The sequence below is a fragment of the Aotus nancymaae genome, unplaced genomic scaffold (genome assembly GCF_030222135.1).
Source record: "Aotus nancymaae isolate 86718 unplaced genomic scaffold, 86718_ANA_hifiasm-v0.15.2.pri h1tg000057l, whole genome shotgun sequence".
Lineage (NCBI taxonomy): Eukaryota > Metazoa > Chordata > Mammalia > Primates > Aotidae > Aotus > Aotus nancymaae.
Window position 1 is genome coordinate 9,191,215 of NW_026988471.1, and position 18,428 is coordinate 9,209,642.

At 42.9% G+C, this 18,428-nt stretch overlaps 1 protein-coding gene across 2 annotated transcripts in view; it reads left to right on the plus strand.

The window, feature by feature from the left end:
• The window catches only part of GRHL1 (grainyhead like transcription factor 1), a 51,544-nt gene that overhangs the window by 20,865 nt on the left and 12,251 nt on the right, over positions 1-18,428 (plus strand). For both annotated transcript variants that reach the window (XM_021669030.2, XM_021669029.2), the window contains exon 9: positions 15,166-15,324. In XM_021669030.2, the coding sequence (XP_021524705.1) occupies positions 15,166-15,324 (159 nt within the window). The remainder of the gene's footprint in view (positions 1-15,165; positions 15,325-18,428) is intronic.

Genomic DNA, 18,428 nt, shown 5'->3' on the forward strand with positions numbered 1-18,428 from the left:
ACAGGTGCCAAATCACTGTATATGCCAAGTGTCCTTAGGTTCACCAGGTCTTGCTTATAGGAACGTGACACAGGGGAGAACAGAGTGGTTTTTTTTTTTTTTCTGTCTCTCTTTTTATCTCTGTGACTTTTCCCCCGGCTCCCTGCACTCCACAGAAACCAAGCCCACATGTGGGCGTCGCGCTGAGGTAACAGCCAGGCTGCTGACTCGTCCTTGTTTTTCTTTAGGGAAACACCCCACAGATGTGGGAAGATTTCAAGTTAGTGCCTCTCTCTTCCCACATCCCTGTCCTCCCTACCCGCCCCCTGACAATTCTTTTTCTTTTCCCTTGATAGTCGTTGGATAGTCTGAGAAATAACAAGTGCTGGCTGCTGCTGGAAGTCTTTTAGTTCTTGAGGGTCGCATTCTGCCCTGGGATAGGCTGGTCTCCTCCTACCATCAGAGCACAGGAGGCGGATGTGCTGGGGTTCTCTGACGAGTCTGAGTGGGTTCTGCCTGAGTCTGTGACTCAGTCCCCTGTACCTTCTTGGGCCTCATGAATTAATGGAGCCCGCACACCTGGAGGACTAGCAGGGGACCACAAGGCTCAGACAGAAGAAAGGTCATCAGTGTTTGTTTGTTTATTTTGGGTTGGGGAAGGAATGCTGCTGATGATTAAGTGTCCTTCATATCATTCATACTCAATAAAATGTTCCTGGGTATTTTGACTTTGATTTGTTAGTTTAAACCATTTCCCACTCACTGGCTTCAGTTGAATTTTATAACTTTATATAAATGTCTTAGAAAATGATGATTTCATTCTCTTATTGCTGTTGGATTTGAGGTTAAACTACATTATGGACCTCACATTTTAATTTTGGTTGTTAGAGTCTATGAACTAGAATCTTGGAGAAATTTTTTTGACTGATTTAGAGAATTAAAAATTTTCCTAGGGTTTCCACCTACAATTTAGTAGATCAGTTACTTTCTGAAATATTATGTCAGCATTTGACTAAGTTGAATTTAAATACAAGGATGGGTTAAAATGATAAAGACTCCTAGAGGCAGCTGGGCCTGTGTACTCGACTGCTGCTGATGTCTCATGGAGCCACGTCACTAGCTAGGCTTGTAACTTATGTGAAGTCAAATAGGAAGTTTGGAACAACCTTGCTATTTAGTTCAAAATGTAGAGACCTTTCTTTAATATTATGCCTCATGACCAAAAAACAACCTGCTCAGAACTACTTGGGGTTCATCTTTTCTCTAAGTTCTTCCACTGCATGAAACAATTTTCCGCAAGGTGCTTCTCTGGCTTTCTATCTGTCACTGTAGCAGTGTGGTTTTGAGAAAAGACCCTTGAGGTTGCAATCAGGAGACTTGGATCCTGGTCTTGGCTTTGTCACCTGTTTACTGTGTGTCTTTTGCCCTCTGTCTTCAAAGCCTGAGGCTCAATCACAGCTTGACACTGTCTCTTGAGTTCAAAGCTACTGAAAGCCAGAGACTGTGCACTGTGTGATATTCTTGTGAAAGGTGAATGTTTTTAGGGTAGATAGTGAGGATAAGTGCATTTTGGGAATGTAAAACTTTTTTCAGTGACCAACTTGCTGAAGCATCTTCCACAGTTAAATCAACCTACATTACTTTTTTTCTTTTCTTCCTTCTAACAAGATATTTTTTTGTTATATTTACCAGGCAGTTAGAGCTCACTTGAAGCTTTTTGGTTGGGTGTGATAATACACAAATGACAGCACACAATATTGACATGGGCCAGCAGGCACTCTCAGCTCTGCGGGCTGGTCCAGAAACCTGCTGTGTATCATCCTCTGATTCACAAGAGCAAACACTTCCTCGAAGTTTTTTTTCTTTCTGTCATTATTGACCAATTTGACTCTTTTCTCACATCGAGAAATTCTATGCAAGGTGATTGCTCTGTGGCTACCCTGTGGAAGAACTGACTTAGGAAATCATGTTGCAGGGAGTCAGCTTCCCAAACTGTACATTAATTCATTCATTGAGTGAATTGTTCCTTACACTTCTCTATGTAAGCACTGGGAAGGAATAAGAAAATGACTGAAGCATAAGGCCTGTCTTCAGAGGAGATTACACTCTGTGTTCGGGTTCATGTTGTGAGTGAGGTTAAAAACATGCTTCTAAATTTTCCAGGGAAATGGACTTGCAGCTGAGGAAATCACCACAGTCTTTACTGGAGCTCCAGAATATTTTTGCAAAGGATGTTTGATTGGACCTTATTTCTTTTTCTTTTTCCTTATCTTTCCCCTCATAGAGTCGCTGTTGTGAATGTAAGTGGAAAAGAGGCAGCTGCAACAGCTTAGTCTGAAGAGGTGCTTTCACCTATTAAGGCCTGTGTAGTGCAGAAGCAACAGCTGCAGTCTTGTCTTCTGTAGCACTAAGTCACTCACACAGGAGTCTAAAGTGGCGGACATTACCACATCTGTAAATGCAACACGAAGGGATAAACCTGTATTTAATTATCAAATACAAATTGTTAGGTACCTGCAGCTTCTGTAACAGAAAGATAGTCACTGGAGATAGCATTTGAAAAGTGAGTACACACAATAGAAAGCTAGATCATAGCCTGTGAGGTGGGTTTTTGTCTACCCTGGCACTTACTTTCTATATCTCAGTGTATCTTAGGCAGTCTCTAAATACTATGATCTTTTCCAAAATACTTCAGGGGATATAGTCATTTAAGTATTTATTCAGCAAATATTTACTGTTCAGTATGTGTAAAAAAACTGCTGGGCATTTTAGATTCTACCCAGATGACAAGGAGTTCAAGTCTGCTTAAAAGAAAGGTGTAAACACAGGCTGAGCGCTGTGGCTCATGCCTTTAATCCCAGCACTTCGGGAGGCCGAGGTGGGTGGATCATCTGAAGTCAGGAGTTCGAGACCAGACCAGCCTGACCAACATGGCGAAACCCCATCTCTAGTAAATACAAAAAAAAATTAGTTGAGTGTGATGGCACATGCCTGTAATCCCAGCTACTTGGGAGGCTGACACAGGAGAATCGCTTGGACCAGGAGGTGGAGGTTGCAGTGAACCAAGATTGCACCACTGCACTCCAGCCTGGGCAACAAGAGCGAAAACTCCTTCTCAAAAAGCAAAACAAAACAAATATATATATATACACACACACACAGACAAATAACTTGGAACAGGTTACCTAACCTCTAAGCCTTGGTTTCCTCATCTATAAAATGGGGCCGACATAGTACCAATTTCATAGGTGTTCTTGAGGGTCAAAGAATGGTATAAGTGTAGCTCAAATATAGCAGCATGTAGTTTTATTTGGCTGGAGTTTAGGAAAGTGGGGTCATTCATCCAGAAAATGTATATTTCTTATTGTCCAGGCATTGCCAAGATGCTCTGGGAATGGAAAGATGAGTAATCCATGACCCAAAACTCAGAACTCAGTGGGAGGATTCCACTCTAGTAAGCATAGGGATGCAGGTGACATGAAGGAAGAGAGCCTCACTTGGAATAGGAAGATTCGTCACACTTCTCAGGTGCCCCTAGCAGGGTGGGGTGGGGGTCCTAAAGGATAGCAGGAACCAGGCTGGTATGCAGAACCCAGAATGAGCTGTGACCTTTTATGTCTGAACCTGGAGCAGTAGGGACTGCATAGGAAGGCCCTGGGGTACCCTCGCAAGGAGCTTGTCTCCAATCCCTGGGGCCTATGGACCAAGGGTCTTGGGGTTGGAGGTTCTTTGAGGCTGTTTAATGTTGTGTTTTCAAGTCAGTGATGAGACTTTTTAGTCAGAACCCTATCCTGCCTGCCACCAGAGCCAAATGCTGCCAGGTGACATCCGTGCCAGAGTATGTGCTTAGGGATGGGTTGAAGCCAGATAAAGACCACATAAGGTCTTGGGGTGCTGGGTGAGCAGACATTTTATAGTCCTTTGAATAGAATGGCATTTCTCAGACTCAGATATGGCTATATTTTTAGGGGTGAAACAATTTTTGCCTTTTAAAGAGGATATGTTTAGTATTCACATTTGGGAAATACTCTTATAGGTGATACAAAATATAGCTGGAAAGGTGGATTGGAGTCACATAAATAGCTTGAATGCTAAGGAATGTAGTCTTTTTCACATATACTGTGGTAAGCTATTGAAAATGTTTAGGAATACATGATTAAGATTTTGAAGTGATACTAATATTTCGCAGTTGCCTAATGTTAAACAGTCTGTCTCTTTCTTTTTCATTTCATTGCCTGATTTGCAGCCATTTTATTGTTCAGGGGGTCCTCTACTAGAGGTTGGAAGAAAGAAGGCTTAATTTCTGTAACTTTATATTAGCTCTTTTTTATTGTTTGTTTGTGTTTATTTGGTGGGGGCACTGTTGTGTATTTAAAGTTTTATGAGGATTTGAAACTTATTGAAATAAGATTTGGAGACAATATGTAGATTTTTGTATGCCCATGGTTTTTCTGTCTCATTACTAGTATTTAATTCAGTATCATTTAGTAATAGATAATAATTGGAAGGAATACAAAATATGTGCTAAACACTGGAAGACTTTTTTTTTTTTTTTGAGACAGAGTCTCGCTCTGTCACCCAGGCTGGAGTGTAGTGGCACAATCTTGGCTCACTGCAACCTCTGCCTCCTGGGTTCAAGCGATTCTCCTGCCTCAGCCTCCCAAGTAGCTGGGATTACAGGCGCATGCCACCGCACCCAGCTAATTTTTTGTTTTTGGTAGAGACAGGGTTTCACCATGTTGACCAGGTTGGTCTCAAATTCCTGACTTCAAGTGATCCACCTGCCCCGGCCTCCCAGAGTGCTGGGATTACAGGCAGGAGCCACCACACCCGGCTGGAAGAAATTTTTAAAATGAACAACATCCTTGCCTTCAGGGGACCTAGGGAACTTACTAACTGCAGTTTTACAGGGACAGGAGTTAAACAGAGGTGAATGTCAGGTTCTCGCTCCCTCCTTCATGTCCTTGATCCAGGTGATGACCTTGACTGAGGCGATGAGAGTATAGAGAAGTGGTCATTTCCCTAAAGGATCTCATAGTCTGGTGTTTTAGTCAATTTTCATACTGCTGATAAAGACATACCTGAGACTGGGTAATTTATAAAGACAGAGAGGTTTAATTGACTCTCAGTTCCGTGTGGCTGGGGAGGCCTCACAATAATGACAGAAGGTTAAAAGCATGTCCTACATGGTGGCAAGCAAGAGAGAATCAGAGCCAAGTGAAAAGGGGAAACCCTTTATAAAACCATCAGATCTCATGGGACTTACTCACTACCACAAGAACAGTATGGGGAAATCGCCCCCATGATTCAGTTAACTCCCACGGGGTCTCATCTACAACACATGGGAATTATGGGAGCTACAATTCAAGATGAAATTTGGGTAGGGACACAGCCAAACTGTATCATCTGGCCTTACAGGGAGTTTGAGGGAAGGAAAAAGCTACTTAGTCCAACTTGGTAAATGATAAAATGGAACTGTACACAGAGTGCCATGGACACAGCTGAGAGCGTGAAGGAGTGCCTTTGGGAAGTTGAGGGGATGATGAGAGAAAGGGTGTATTCATTGGTGCTGGGTCTTTATCCACAAGGGAAATGCATGTCAGTAGACAATGGAGGAAAGGGTATTGTAGACAATGGAGGAAAGGGTGTTTTAAAATTGAGGGGCAGAGAAAATGAAAATCCCCAAAGTTTGAAAGTGCCTGTAAAGGAGGTGTGAAGTAGAATGGGCATTTGGAGGTGTATTTTGGAAGGCCTTGAGAATTTGGATTCCTTCCTTGAAACTGCAGAGAACCACTGAAGGTTATTAGTGGTTTTTCCTAGCTAGGCTGTTTCATTTTCCCAGGCAATGAGATGATGCTGCTTGGATGAGTACCTGTGACATCTCACTTGCTCTTGTGAGCAGAACACTTAGTTACTCTATTTTAGTTTGAAAATTAGATCTTTAAAAAGAAAACCGGCCGGGCATGGTGGCTCATACCTGTAGTCCCAACACTTTGGGAGGCCGAGGCGGGCAATCACCTGAGGTCAGGAGTTTGAGACCAACCTGACCTTTAGTAGAGATGAAACCCCGTCTCTACTAAAAATACAAAAAATTAGCCAGGCTTGTTGACAGGTATCTGTAATCCCAGCTACTTGGGAGGCTAAGGCAGGAGAATCACTTGAACCCGGGAGGCAGAGGTTGCAGTGAGCCGAGATTGCACCATTGCACTCCAGCCTGGGCAACAAGAGTAAAACTCCGTCTAAAAAAAAAAAAAAAATTCAAAAATTAGCCAGATGCGGTGGTGCATGCCTGTCATCCCAGCTACTCAGGAGGCTGAGACATGAGAATCGCTTCAGTCTAGGGTGCAGAGGTTGCAGTGAGCCGAGATCGTGCTATAGCACTCCAGCCTGGGTGACAGTGTGAGACTCCCTCTCAAAAAAAAAAAAAAAAAAAGAAAACCTTATTAAAAAGAAAACCTTATCCAAACTGTCATAAAGGTGCTTCATATCTGTCTTAATGGATCTCAATATTCACTTTTTTTTAAATCTAAAGACAGGGTCTCACTCTATTGCCCAGGCTGGAGTGCAGTGGCATGGCACAGCTCACTGCAGCCTCTACCTCCTAGGCTCAAGCCATGCTCCCACCTCAGCCTCCCAAGTAGCTGGGACTACAGGTGCACACCACCATGCCCAGCTTATTTATTTATTTATTTTGAGATAGGATCTTGCTGTGTTGCCCAGGCTGGTCTCAAACTCCTGGACTCAAGCAATCCTCCCACCTACAGGTGTGAGCCACTGCCTGGCCAGTGCTCAAATTTTGAAATTGCTTTATTCTACTGATTTGAGCAAACTATATTATGAGAGTCATAAGGAAATTATTTTCAGCATTATAGCAGCAATGTTACAAAACCATGTAAAATTCTACCTAAATTTCCCAGTGGAAAAAAAATTAACACTAATATTTGGATGTTGGATTATTTTCTTTTTCTTTTTTTTTTTTGAGATGGAGTCTCACTCTTATTGCCGAAGCTGGAGTGTAATGGTGTGACCTCAGCTCACCGCAACCTCTGCCTCCTGGGTTCAAGCGATTCTCTTGCCTCAGCCTCCCTAGTAGTTGGGATTACAGGCGCCTGCTACCACACCCGGCTAATTTTGTATTTTTAGTAGATATGGGGTTTCTCCATGTTGAACAGGCCGGTCTTGAACTCCCAACCTCAGGTGATTTGCCGGCCTTGGCCCACCTCAGCCTTCCAAAGTGCTGAGATTGCACACGTGAGCCACTGTGCATGGCCAGCTTATTTTCTTATAGGTGAATGATAATATAGAATGAGTATTACTGGCCTTGTAGTAATTTTTAAAGAGGAACAGACTTTTTGCTAGTTCATGAAAAAATACCCTGATATGTATTAAACATTTTCATCTCTCAGCTCCTGACTTCACCACTTAATGTTTTTGTAACTTCTAACTGATGAACTCCAAGTACCTTGTTCATACTTTTTCTGTGAATTAGGAGAGTTAAAAATATTTCTATAATTTCTCTCCACAATTAAATTCACTTGTTAAAGTTCACATGTCTCACTACTCTCTTTAGACTAGATAGTTAGCAAGCTTTACTGGAATTGTCTCTTGGTTTGTGGTGTTGATGATAAAGCTCAAAAGGAGTGAGTGAGTTGGGGGTTTTATAAAATTGATTCTCAGTTGCTTTCCCTATACCTGCTGTGAAATAAACCTCTGATGGTGATCTCTGTTTTGAGCACACTGGGTTTTTTTTTTATCATTTTCCTCCTTGTTTTCTCTTTGAGGACTAACTTGGCAGAAGCAGCCAAGTGTGAACAGTGCTTATGTGGCTGCCACAGCACTTCCTGGAAGAATCATTACAAATTAATTCAAGATCTGATTTCTTGTTGGTTTCTGTGCTTGTGAGCATTTAGAATAAAAGTCTGTATTAGTTTATCCTTTGATCATCTAAATCATTTTATTTTGTTTCCCTCTCCTTTTCAAACTGAGGTTTGAAAACCAAAAGTTAAATATTTTGAAACATTCTAAGTGCATACATTATTGGTCAGGAATGAGGAACTGTCCTTAGAAAAATGGGCTAGACATTTAAAAAGGAATCTTGTAGAGAACCCTGGCCTGTTTAGCAGTTTATGTTTGTGGTTAGTTTTTTTTTTTTCTTCTGATAATTTGGGTGGGAGTATTAGTTACTCATCTTTTGAGATTACTGTTCTAATTATTTGAATACAAACATTTTTCTCACTAAGTGGGAAGTATGAAAACAGAAAAGGTCATCTTTTGAGTTCTTAAAGGTTTATGTCAGAGATCTTTACATCTTTCTAGAGAAGGAAGGTTGTCAATCATTCAGCCTTACTCCGATTCTGAAATGGGGCTTTTGTTGTTGTTGTTGCTTTTTGTTTTTTGTTTTTGATATGGAGTTTCACTCTTGTTATCCAGGCTGGAGTGCAGTGGCGTGATCTTGGCTCACCACAACCTCCGCCTCCTGGGTTCAAGCGGTTCTCCTGCCTCAGCCTCCAAAGTAGCTGGGATTACAGGTGCCTGCCACGAAACCCCGCTAATTTCTGTGTTTTTAGTAGAGATGGGGTTTCACCATGTTGGCCACGCTAGTCTCAAACTCCTGACCTGAGGTGATTCCCCCTGCCTTAGCCTCCCAAAGTGCTAGGATTACAGGTGTGACCCACTGTGCCTGGCCTGAGATGGGACTTTTTAAGCATGCATGCGTGCGTGCACTCCTGTATGTTTTATAGAGGAGGAGTCGGATATTTCCTCATCCATCTTTTTACCTCTTTCCCATCCTCTGTACAGATAGTTTAGTATTTTCTGTAATCACATTGATAGTATTCGTCTGCAAGATAGGAACAGTCAAAGCCTGGTTTTACCTGGATTTGGGTGAATAGCCCTGTGGTCTTGCTCACTCAGGGCTGCCCATTAGGTAGAATCCAGGAGAAGTGTTAAAACTGAGGAAGAGGCCAGGCGCGGTGGCTCATACCTGTAATCCCAGCACTTTGAGAAGGTGAGGTGGGCAGATCACCTGAGGTCAGAAGTTCAAGACCAGCCTGGCCAACATGGCAAAACCCCATCTCTACTAAAAATTTCAAAAATTAACTGGGTGTGGTGACGTGCACCTTGTAATCCCAGGTACTCGGGAGGCTGAAGCAGGAGAATCACTCAAACCCAGTAAGTGGAGGTTGCAGTGAGCCAAGATCGTGCCACTGCTCTCTAGCCTGGGTAACGGAGCAAGGCCCTGTCTCAAAAAAAAAAAAAAACAAAAAAAAAACTGAGGAACAAAGTGTGCCTATGTTGTTGCTCCCACTGGGCCCAAAGGAGAGCTCTGGCTTATGTTTCTACACTCACCGTCTCACTATTTTGGGTGTTGTAGACTAAAGAAGCCTGCCCTCCTGACCGCAAAGATCCCTGGAAGCTGTACTTCCCCCTCAGAACTTGCCTGGTCCCCTCCATGAGTGTGGTCTGTGCTGACAGGGACAGTGTGTTTCCACAGGGGAGCGACGCATGGGCACACACTGGCTGTCTTGCCAGGAAGTCGCTTATGCGGAAAGTGGAAATTACAAACAGGGAAATACACTTCTTCCCTATTTACTACATTGTGATGATGTAACGATAAATTAATGTCCAAGCAACTTAGAAGATGGTTTAGATCAGTGGTCAACAAATGACAGCTCTGAGGAACAGACCAGCTAGCTGCCTGTTTATATGAATCAAGTTTTATCAAAACACCACCACACTCATATCCATGGCTGCTTTTACACTATTACTGCAGAGTTGAGTAGTTGCATATGGCCTACGGATGTGAAGATACTATCGGGCCTTTTACAGAAAAATAGTCGATTCTGGTTTAGACAGGGGTATGAAAAGATATTTTATATATCTACATTGTACTTATTCTTAGCCATGCTTATTCACTACCCAGCATGCATGTTTCCTCCTTTTATCAAAAGCATGTGTTAAGCATATGTTATGAGCCAGGCATGAGACATAGAGTTGATTAAGACAGTGTTATCTCAAGGAGGTTGTCGCAGTGAGGAAGGCATCGCAAAATGCTTTGTCCTGTGGTTCAGAGTTACAACTTCAGCCTTCAGCTGAATACACAAGTTCATCCCTATGAAATCAAACATGAGTAATAAAAATAAGCAGGAGAGTTTAATACGTCTGTAATTTTTTTTTCCTGGCTAATATCTTAAGAACTCTGGAGTATTTGAGGATTTGCATGACCTTATTGAATAGCAGGGTTGAGCAAAATTGCTTTAATCTAGATCTTTCTGTTGATAACATGAACATTCTTATTTGATAGGGCTGTGCCTGTGTTATAAATACATATAAAAACCTGGCATACATTTAAATACATATAAAATATCTTAATTCTTTAAGGAAAGGAAACCATGTATTGCAACTTGCTTTAATAATCTCAGAGTTTTGGAGCCAAGGGAGACCTTTCGTGGATCACAGTATATAAGCAGCTAGAACACTAATCACTTTACAGCAGTGGGTTCTAGCTTGGCCAGTCACTTGAATTACCTACCTGGGGAGCAGTCCCAAGGTCTTGACCTACCCCAGGCCAATGAAATCAGAATCTCTAGAGGTGTGGCCAGGACATCCAACATCCATAAATTTTAAAGTCCTGCCAGGTGATTCTAATTCAGTCAGGGTTGCGAGGCACTGTTGTACAGACAGGATTCTGAAACTTGAGTTTCTATAGAATTAGCTGGAGAGCTGGTTAACCTCCCCCTCCACTCCCTGAGGTTTTGGATTCAGTGAGTCTGGGGTGGGCACCGGGATCTTCATTCCCAGCAAGTTCCCTCATGCTGATGCTTCCCAGCACCACACTTTGAGAGCCATTGCTATATGAGTTCTTAAGTTTTACGTAAGTAGTTATTGTGATGACTTTAACTGGCAACTTACGTGGTATTTTTAAATGAATATGATTTATAAAAAGTTGATTGGTAAATGTATTACACAAAATTATTGTCACCAGTAAAAATAGTATTGATATAGGATTCATCCTTTGTCAGTATACATATGTAATCATAGCCATCCAGAGGTAGGAGTCATATAGAGATCCATGAACTTATCCTGCCCTTTGATGGGTAAGGACCCTTGCGCTGGTCACACCGCTAGTTAGGGGCCAGCTCAGATGCTTTGATATTCAGACCTAAGCTGCTTCTCTTGGGCACGTGGCTCCCCTTGTAGACTTTGGTTGAGGGTTAAACCTAGCATGCATGTCCCCTCTGCACCAGCATGTCCCCTTGATGGTCTGTGTTCTTGCCTTGGATCCTTCCTTAAGAACAGGGGCATCATGAGCATTGGCCTCATTTTCTCTTTGGCATCCTTGGCCCACTGTTCCTGTCCCTCACGTCCCTGGCCTGCTGTGCTTACGTTTCGCAGCTTTAGTCACTTTTTCCTGGGATGTTTGTGTATTTATCTAGGCAAGGTAGCATTTTTTTTTTAATGCTGAATTAAGACCATTGTAAACTTTCTTTAATAAATTTAGAAAACTGCCAAGTTTGGAAATCATTGATTTTTTAAAATAAGAGAAATGTATATCAGTAAGAGACCACAAATCATCATGAATGCACACCAGCATGGGGAAAGCTGCGCCAAAGCTCCATGTTTGCCTGATCCTGGGATTTGGCCCCCCTGCTCGTTTCTTTTTTGGATAGAAACTTGAAACTGGGAAGCGAGGGGAGGTTAGGTTTTGGGTTGGATTACTGTGAAATCCTCTTGTAAAGGGAATATCACTTTGGGTCAAAGACTTCTGGAATTGTTAAGGGTGAAGTCGAACTTTCCCAAGCAGCTGTTTTTAAATTAGGAATTGAGCCTAGAATGGCTTAGAAGGACAGAAAAAAGTTCAGATTTTCCATCTGGTTGTAAAATGAAGAATATGTGGTGGTTTCGTTACTTTATGTGCTTAGTCGTGTGCATGGACTTTTTTTGTTTTAAACCTGAATAGATTCCACAGACTCTTCTTACCTCTGATTTGTGGATTTGAGGATGGTACTTGATGTGTTTTTAAAAAAAAAAAAAAATGTAAGAAAAGATATAAAGTCGGGCCAGGTGCAGTGGCTCATGCCTGTAATCCCAGCACTTTGGGAGGCTGAGGTAGGCGGATCACAAGGTTAGTTGTTCAAGACCAGCCTGACCAATGTGGTCTCTACTAAAAATACAAAAATTAGCGGGGTGTGGTGGCACATTCCTATAAGCCCAGCTACTCGGGTGGCTGAGGCAGAAGAATCACTTGAACCTGGGAGGTGGTGGTTGCAGTAAGCTGAGATTGCACCACTACACTCCAGCCTGGGTGACAGAGCAAGACTCTGTCTCAGAAACAAACAAAAAGAAATCAAAGCACATATTTTCTGTAATGCTGTTGAAATTTATACGTTCCACTTTTGCGTATATATCTAGATCTAGGTATTTAAATTAAAGCAATTTGCTTATTTACTGGAAATAAGTTTAAATGGAGAGAAAAATCATAGCAGGCAGGATAAGGCACTGTGCTCCATATTGCAAAGGACAAATCATGAAATATGGACCCAGCCTGCTAAATATTCACAGTCTAATCAGTAAATATCAGGGAGATAAACCATGCGCATATCAAAAGGCAAACCATCCCAAGTAGGAGATCAAAGCCAGCTAATCAGGGAAGATATTGGTTTGGGAGAGACATAACAGGGTGTGAAGAGGAAGGCCCTCCAATGAACCCCAGTGCATCACTTTCTACCTTTTAAATACCATTGTGGGCTTCATCTGTACAAGAAGGACGATGGTCCCTTTTCCTGTGTGGTGAGACTGTGCCTGACATGCCCAGCACAGGTCCTGACACCAGGCGTGCAGTGTGTGGTCCCTCTGCTGTGTGGCCAGCCCGGTGCTTGTGACCATGTGTGGGGTGGGACTCCGGCCACCCTTACAGTTGGAGACAGACAGGGGAAGCTGTGGAGGTGGGTCTGCCTGGGAAGCTGCGAGCAGGAAGCGGACAGAGACTAAGGTGAGGCGGAATTGGATATGCAGAATGTGTTCAGGGAAGTGAGACCGGCCTGGGTGGAGGGCTTGGGACAAGATCAGAGATGACTTTTAAATCTGTTAACTTGGACTCCAAGTCCTCTGTCTTTTTAGGATGTGTTGGCCTTTTCCTGCTGAAAAACAGTGTATAGCCTAGAGTGAGGGTAAAACCCCCACCTCAGCATTTTGCATTTTGCATGCCTTCTAGAGAGCCGTCTTTGTCACCATGATCCTGACTTTCCTCTTCTCCCTCCCTTCCTTCTCCTTTATCTTAAAAGTTCATATAGCTGTCCCCACCCCCATTATAAGGTAAATTTCTCCCCATCTGCCCTAGTTCAGCCAGTGACACCCGATGCTGGTGGTGGACCCATTCTTGGTTGTTGACCCAAGGGCTATGTCAGCTCACAGGGATTGGGTCTGAAATGGGCCAGTTTTGTTTTTAAAACTGTAATTCCAATAATGTCCACTGTGTGGTGCACATGCATCAGAAATAAATTCTAAAACTGGTTGAAAGGGAGCTCAAAAACATTTTAAGAATCCAGAATTATAAAAATAGTGGGGAAACGGCACTTGTTTGTTTTCTGTACACTGGTTTTCTCTAAGTAGCAGTTTCCAGTGTCGTATTAATAATGTGACTCAGTTTATTTTAACGTTTGAGAAAATGTGCTGGGAGAGAACTGATTTGGATCCCAGGAGAGGAGAGAAGGGTGTGACATCTTCTGCCTTCCATTTGAAGGTGGGGGAATCCCCCTGGATGGGTTCTTTCTGGCTCACTGCGTCGCTCAGTCACATGCTAGCAGATGGAGTGAGTGTAGCCGGTGCTAACCTACTGCACTTGGAAGTCATCTTTAATACTGCACTTGGGGACTGGGTGTGGTAGCTCCTTCCTGAAATCCAGCACTTTGAGAGGCCAAGGTGATAGGATCACTTGAGCTCAGGAGTTCGAGACCAGCCTGGGCAATATAGCAGAACCCTGTCTCTACAAAAAAATACAAAAAATTAGCTGGGCATGGTGGTGCACACCTGTGGTCCCAGCTACTTGGGAGGCTGAGGTGGGAGGATGGTTTAGAAGGCAGAGGTTATGGTGAGCTGAGATCACACCGTCACACTCCAGCCCGGGCGACAGAGCCAGACTGTCTCAAAAAAAAAAAAAAAAAATTGCTCCTGTGGAAAGTGGTGGCTTGGACTTGGGCACTGATAGGAAAACAGACTTTTGAAACGGTGTTGAGAAGCTAAAAGTTTGCTTTAGATAGTTTCTCTGAAGTAATTTCATGAATGATTGAATAGTAGAACTATTGCTTAAAGAATTGGATTCTTCTTTTCTTTTGTGGACATAGACCTGCCAGCATAACATCTTCCCGGGTTATTTTAAGAAGTTTGGACCACATCTGTGTGGAACTTCTTGAATGAGGAACACATTCCTGAATGTTTAATGATCATTAAGTTATGAGCCCATTAACAAACTTTACCACTTTTGTCTTAGTTTTAATCTGGGCATGTAAAGAATCCAATTGTGTTTAAATAAAAGACCCTTGCACTGATATTTCCATACCTAGAAAGCAGTATGGAAATAATTGTAAATTATAAATTATTCCTTGAAGACTGGGCCCAATGTTACTTGATAACCAAAAGATTAACAAGAACAAACTGGAAAGAAATGAGGACTGTTTAGTCTGGATAGGCAGAGATTGAGAGAGAACTTTATTGGAATCTTATAATCATAAAAATTGTGGATTAGAGGAACACTGATTTCATAAGTTCTAAAATATTAGGACATAGAGTACTACCGGCTGTCCTAAGAGGTTGTGTCAACATAAATATAGGTGGATTCCCAGGAAGTTTATACTGCAGAGGGAGCTATGCTATTGGTAACTCTGGAAAATGACATCAGGAAAGCTAACCAGCCTCTTCCACCATCTTAGCTGATATTAAATAGGGATTCTGGAAGGAAATGTAAGCAGAGGTTCAGAGCTGCCGACTCTTCCTCCTTTTTAAGATCTACTATTTCTATGACCAAAAGCAATTTTAAAATAAACCCCTGATCGCCTCTTTTTAAAAACTCTTTTTTGAAAAATGAGAAGCTGAACTTCTCATTTAAAATGGACTTGAGTAATTGGAGTGATGTTAATATTTTCATGAGCTGTGGCCTGTTGCTTATGGAACCTTCTCTTCTCTTTGCAGGTTTTCATCTCTGTGAACTGCTTAAGCACAGATTTCTCTTCCCAGAAGGGAGTGAAGGGGTTGCCTCTTAACATTCAGATTGATACCTATAGTTACAACAACCGCAGCAACAAGCCTGTACACCGGGCCTACTGCCAAATCAAGGTCTTCTGTGACAAGGTAAAATCGGCAGGGATGCTTGGAACAAGAGTTTGAGACACACTCATGGAAAAAGACCAGGGTGTCTTTAATATTTAATATCAAAATGAGAATATAGCTGTTAATAGAGAATAGATTTTTTAATTTTATTTATTTATTTATTTTTGAGACAGAGTCTTACTCTGTCGCCCAGGCTGGAGTGAAGTGGTGTAATCTCGGCTCACTACAACCGCTGCCTCCTGGGTTCAAGCAATTCTTGTGCCTCAGCCTCCCTAGTAGTTGGGATTACAGGTGCACACCACCATACCCAGCTAATTTTTTTGTATTTTTAGTAGAGACGGGGTTTCGCCATGTTGCCCAGGCTGGTCTCGAACTCCTGAGCTCAGGTAATTTACCTGCCTCCGGCTCCCAAAGTGCTAGGATTACAGGCATGAGCCACAGCGCCCAGCCTTTATCGAAGATGAGGTTTCACTCTGTCACCCAGGCTGGAATTCAGTGGTACAATCACAGCTCACTGTAGCCTCAACCTCCGAGGCTCAAGCAATCCCCCAAACTCAGTCTCTTGAATAGTTGGGACTACAGGTACATGCCATCGCACCCAGCTAATTTTTTAAATTTTTTGTAGAGATCGGGTCCCGCCATGTTGCCCAGGCTGGTCTTGAACTCCTGGCCTCAAGTGATCCTTTCATTTTGGCTTCCCAAAGTGTAAAAACAGCAAAACAGCTTTTTTTTTTTTGAGACAAAGTCTGGCTCTGCCACTGCCACCCAGACTGGAGTGCAGTGGCACGATCTTGGCTCACTGCAGCCTCTGCCTCCCGGGTTTGAACGATTCTCGTGCCTCAGCCTCCTGAGTAGCTGAGATTACAGATGCAAACCACCACACCTGGCTAATTTTTTTTTTTTTTTTTTTTGAGATGGAGTTTTGCTCTTGTTGCCCAGGCTGGAGTGCAATTGTGAGATCTTGGCACACTGCAACCTCCACCTCCTGGGTTCAAGCGATTCTCCTGCTTCAGCCTCCCAAGTAGCTGGGGTTACAGGTATGCGCCACCATGCCCAGGTAATTTTGTATTTTTGATAGAGACAGGGTTTCCCCATGTTGGTCAGACCGGTCTCAAACTCCTGACTTCAGGTGATCTACCCACTTCGGCCTCCCAAAGTGCTGGGATTACAGGTGTGAGCCACCGCGTCTGGCCTAAAATAGCTTATTTTAAGTGAACAGTTACTGTTTTGGCCTTGCAAAGACACATTATATAGAGATTTTTTAAATTGCATTTTGACTGAAAGATTAAAATGTTGGTAGGTATGTTTTGTTGGGCATGTCTGACAAGTAAAGGAGGTGCACACAGGACGCTCTGAGCCCAGCTGCTGGGTGTGTAGGCGGTCACCCCTGCATGGGAGCTCTTCTTTAGCCATGTCTGAAAGGATGAATCACAAAGAACTGTGACTTCACAGACCTCTTCCCCAAAGGCCCTTCACTAAGCATGGAGAAAGAGAGGTGTGAATTCTCTACAGCCACAGGGAGGCAAGAAGAGAAAGTGCAGAGCCCCGAAGGATCTCTGCATGACCTGTTTTCTCTGGTGTACCTCCTTTATTTCTGGAAAAGAGAGGCTCACTTTTGCCTGGTGCAGAGTCAGGGGCTGACCTGGATTCGATGCAGGGAGAGCCTGGAAGGTTCGTCGAGTCTTGAGGGGGATGTTTGTGCTGGCTCGGAACTGGGGAGCAACCATGGATGCGTGGATGGTCCATTGAACTAAGGCAGCAAGATCTTGACTTTTTCCTACTCAAAAATATTGGACTTTTTTTCATGGCAGGGGGGCAGTTCTTTTCATCCTATTAAGGGAACTTGTCTTTTATTAAGATTTTTATAAGGTGCTAGGTAACTGGAAGTTTGTTTACTATCAGAGGCCTGGTCCGTCACCCTGGCTTTTGCACCAGGTACACAGCGGCTGAGCACAGTGAATGACCTAAGGCCTTTTTTTTTTTTTTTGGATTGTGTTTACTCTGTGTTGGCATTTTGGTGATTTTCACCTTCCTGGGTGCTGGACATTTTTGTATTATTGTGAATCTCCTTGAATTTTGTCCTGAAATCTGGTAAAGTTGGTTGGAAACCATTTGATCTTCCAGATCTTATGTCTGTGATTTAATAGATGGTTCTGGAGCTGTGCTAAATGTAAGGCTAATCATTCTGCGCTTCTGAGCAGGATTTTCCTGAATATTCTATCACCCTGCTCATTATAAGTTTTTCCAGTCGTTGGTGGGAACAGTTACAATTTCTGAATCTGTGTTGGTTTCAGGCACTGTTTCTCTAATCTTTTCAGATGGCAGTTCCCAACCCTGACCCCTGGTCTTGGGCAGTGTCCTGGCACCTATGTCCCTGTTGGTACCTGGCCACATACTGGAGGGGGGCTCCCTGAAGATCTCGGAGCTCTTTCTTCTGTGGTACTTTGTCCTGCTGCCTTGGTCACTGTGGACTTCAGCTCTGTCTGAAGGTGCCCTCAATCCAGGGCACCTGGACTGAGACCACACAGGCTCCCTTTCCCATGCCACAGCCTGGGAACTCTGAAGGCAGCAGCCTGCATAGGTGTAGGGCTTACCATACATTCCTGTCTCCCAGGGATCGCTGTTCTTTGTTGCCTGCTGGTCAGGGCCTTCTCATCCTTGTTTCATGCATTTTATCTGGTTTTTGTTGTTTCAGAGTGGAGGGTAAATCTGATCTGTGTTATTCCATGTTATGTAGAAGCAGAAATGCCTTATTATTCTTTATAGATTCATAGATAAAGAGGGGCAGTCCTATTTTGTAATAGGACTGTACTGTCCACCTTTTAGAGGAGGGTGTTGTTTATCATCAGAACAAAGTTATGGTTAGACTGTTAGAAGGGACAGAGAGATCCAGATCAACTTCATACAATAATGACTAGGAGATTAGGGATATTTACCTGTTTTTCTATGTCAAGGAGGGACTGTTGTGTCAATGTTACATAGCAATTTTTAAAAGCAGGTTGTATATCGACTGTGTTAGTATACTAGCACTTTCTAGAAAAGGCAGAAGGTGGTTTTATATTCTGTTTTTAAAATGTGTTCCTTATTATATAATAATGCTAAGATCAGTGGGATTTTTATTGCCT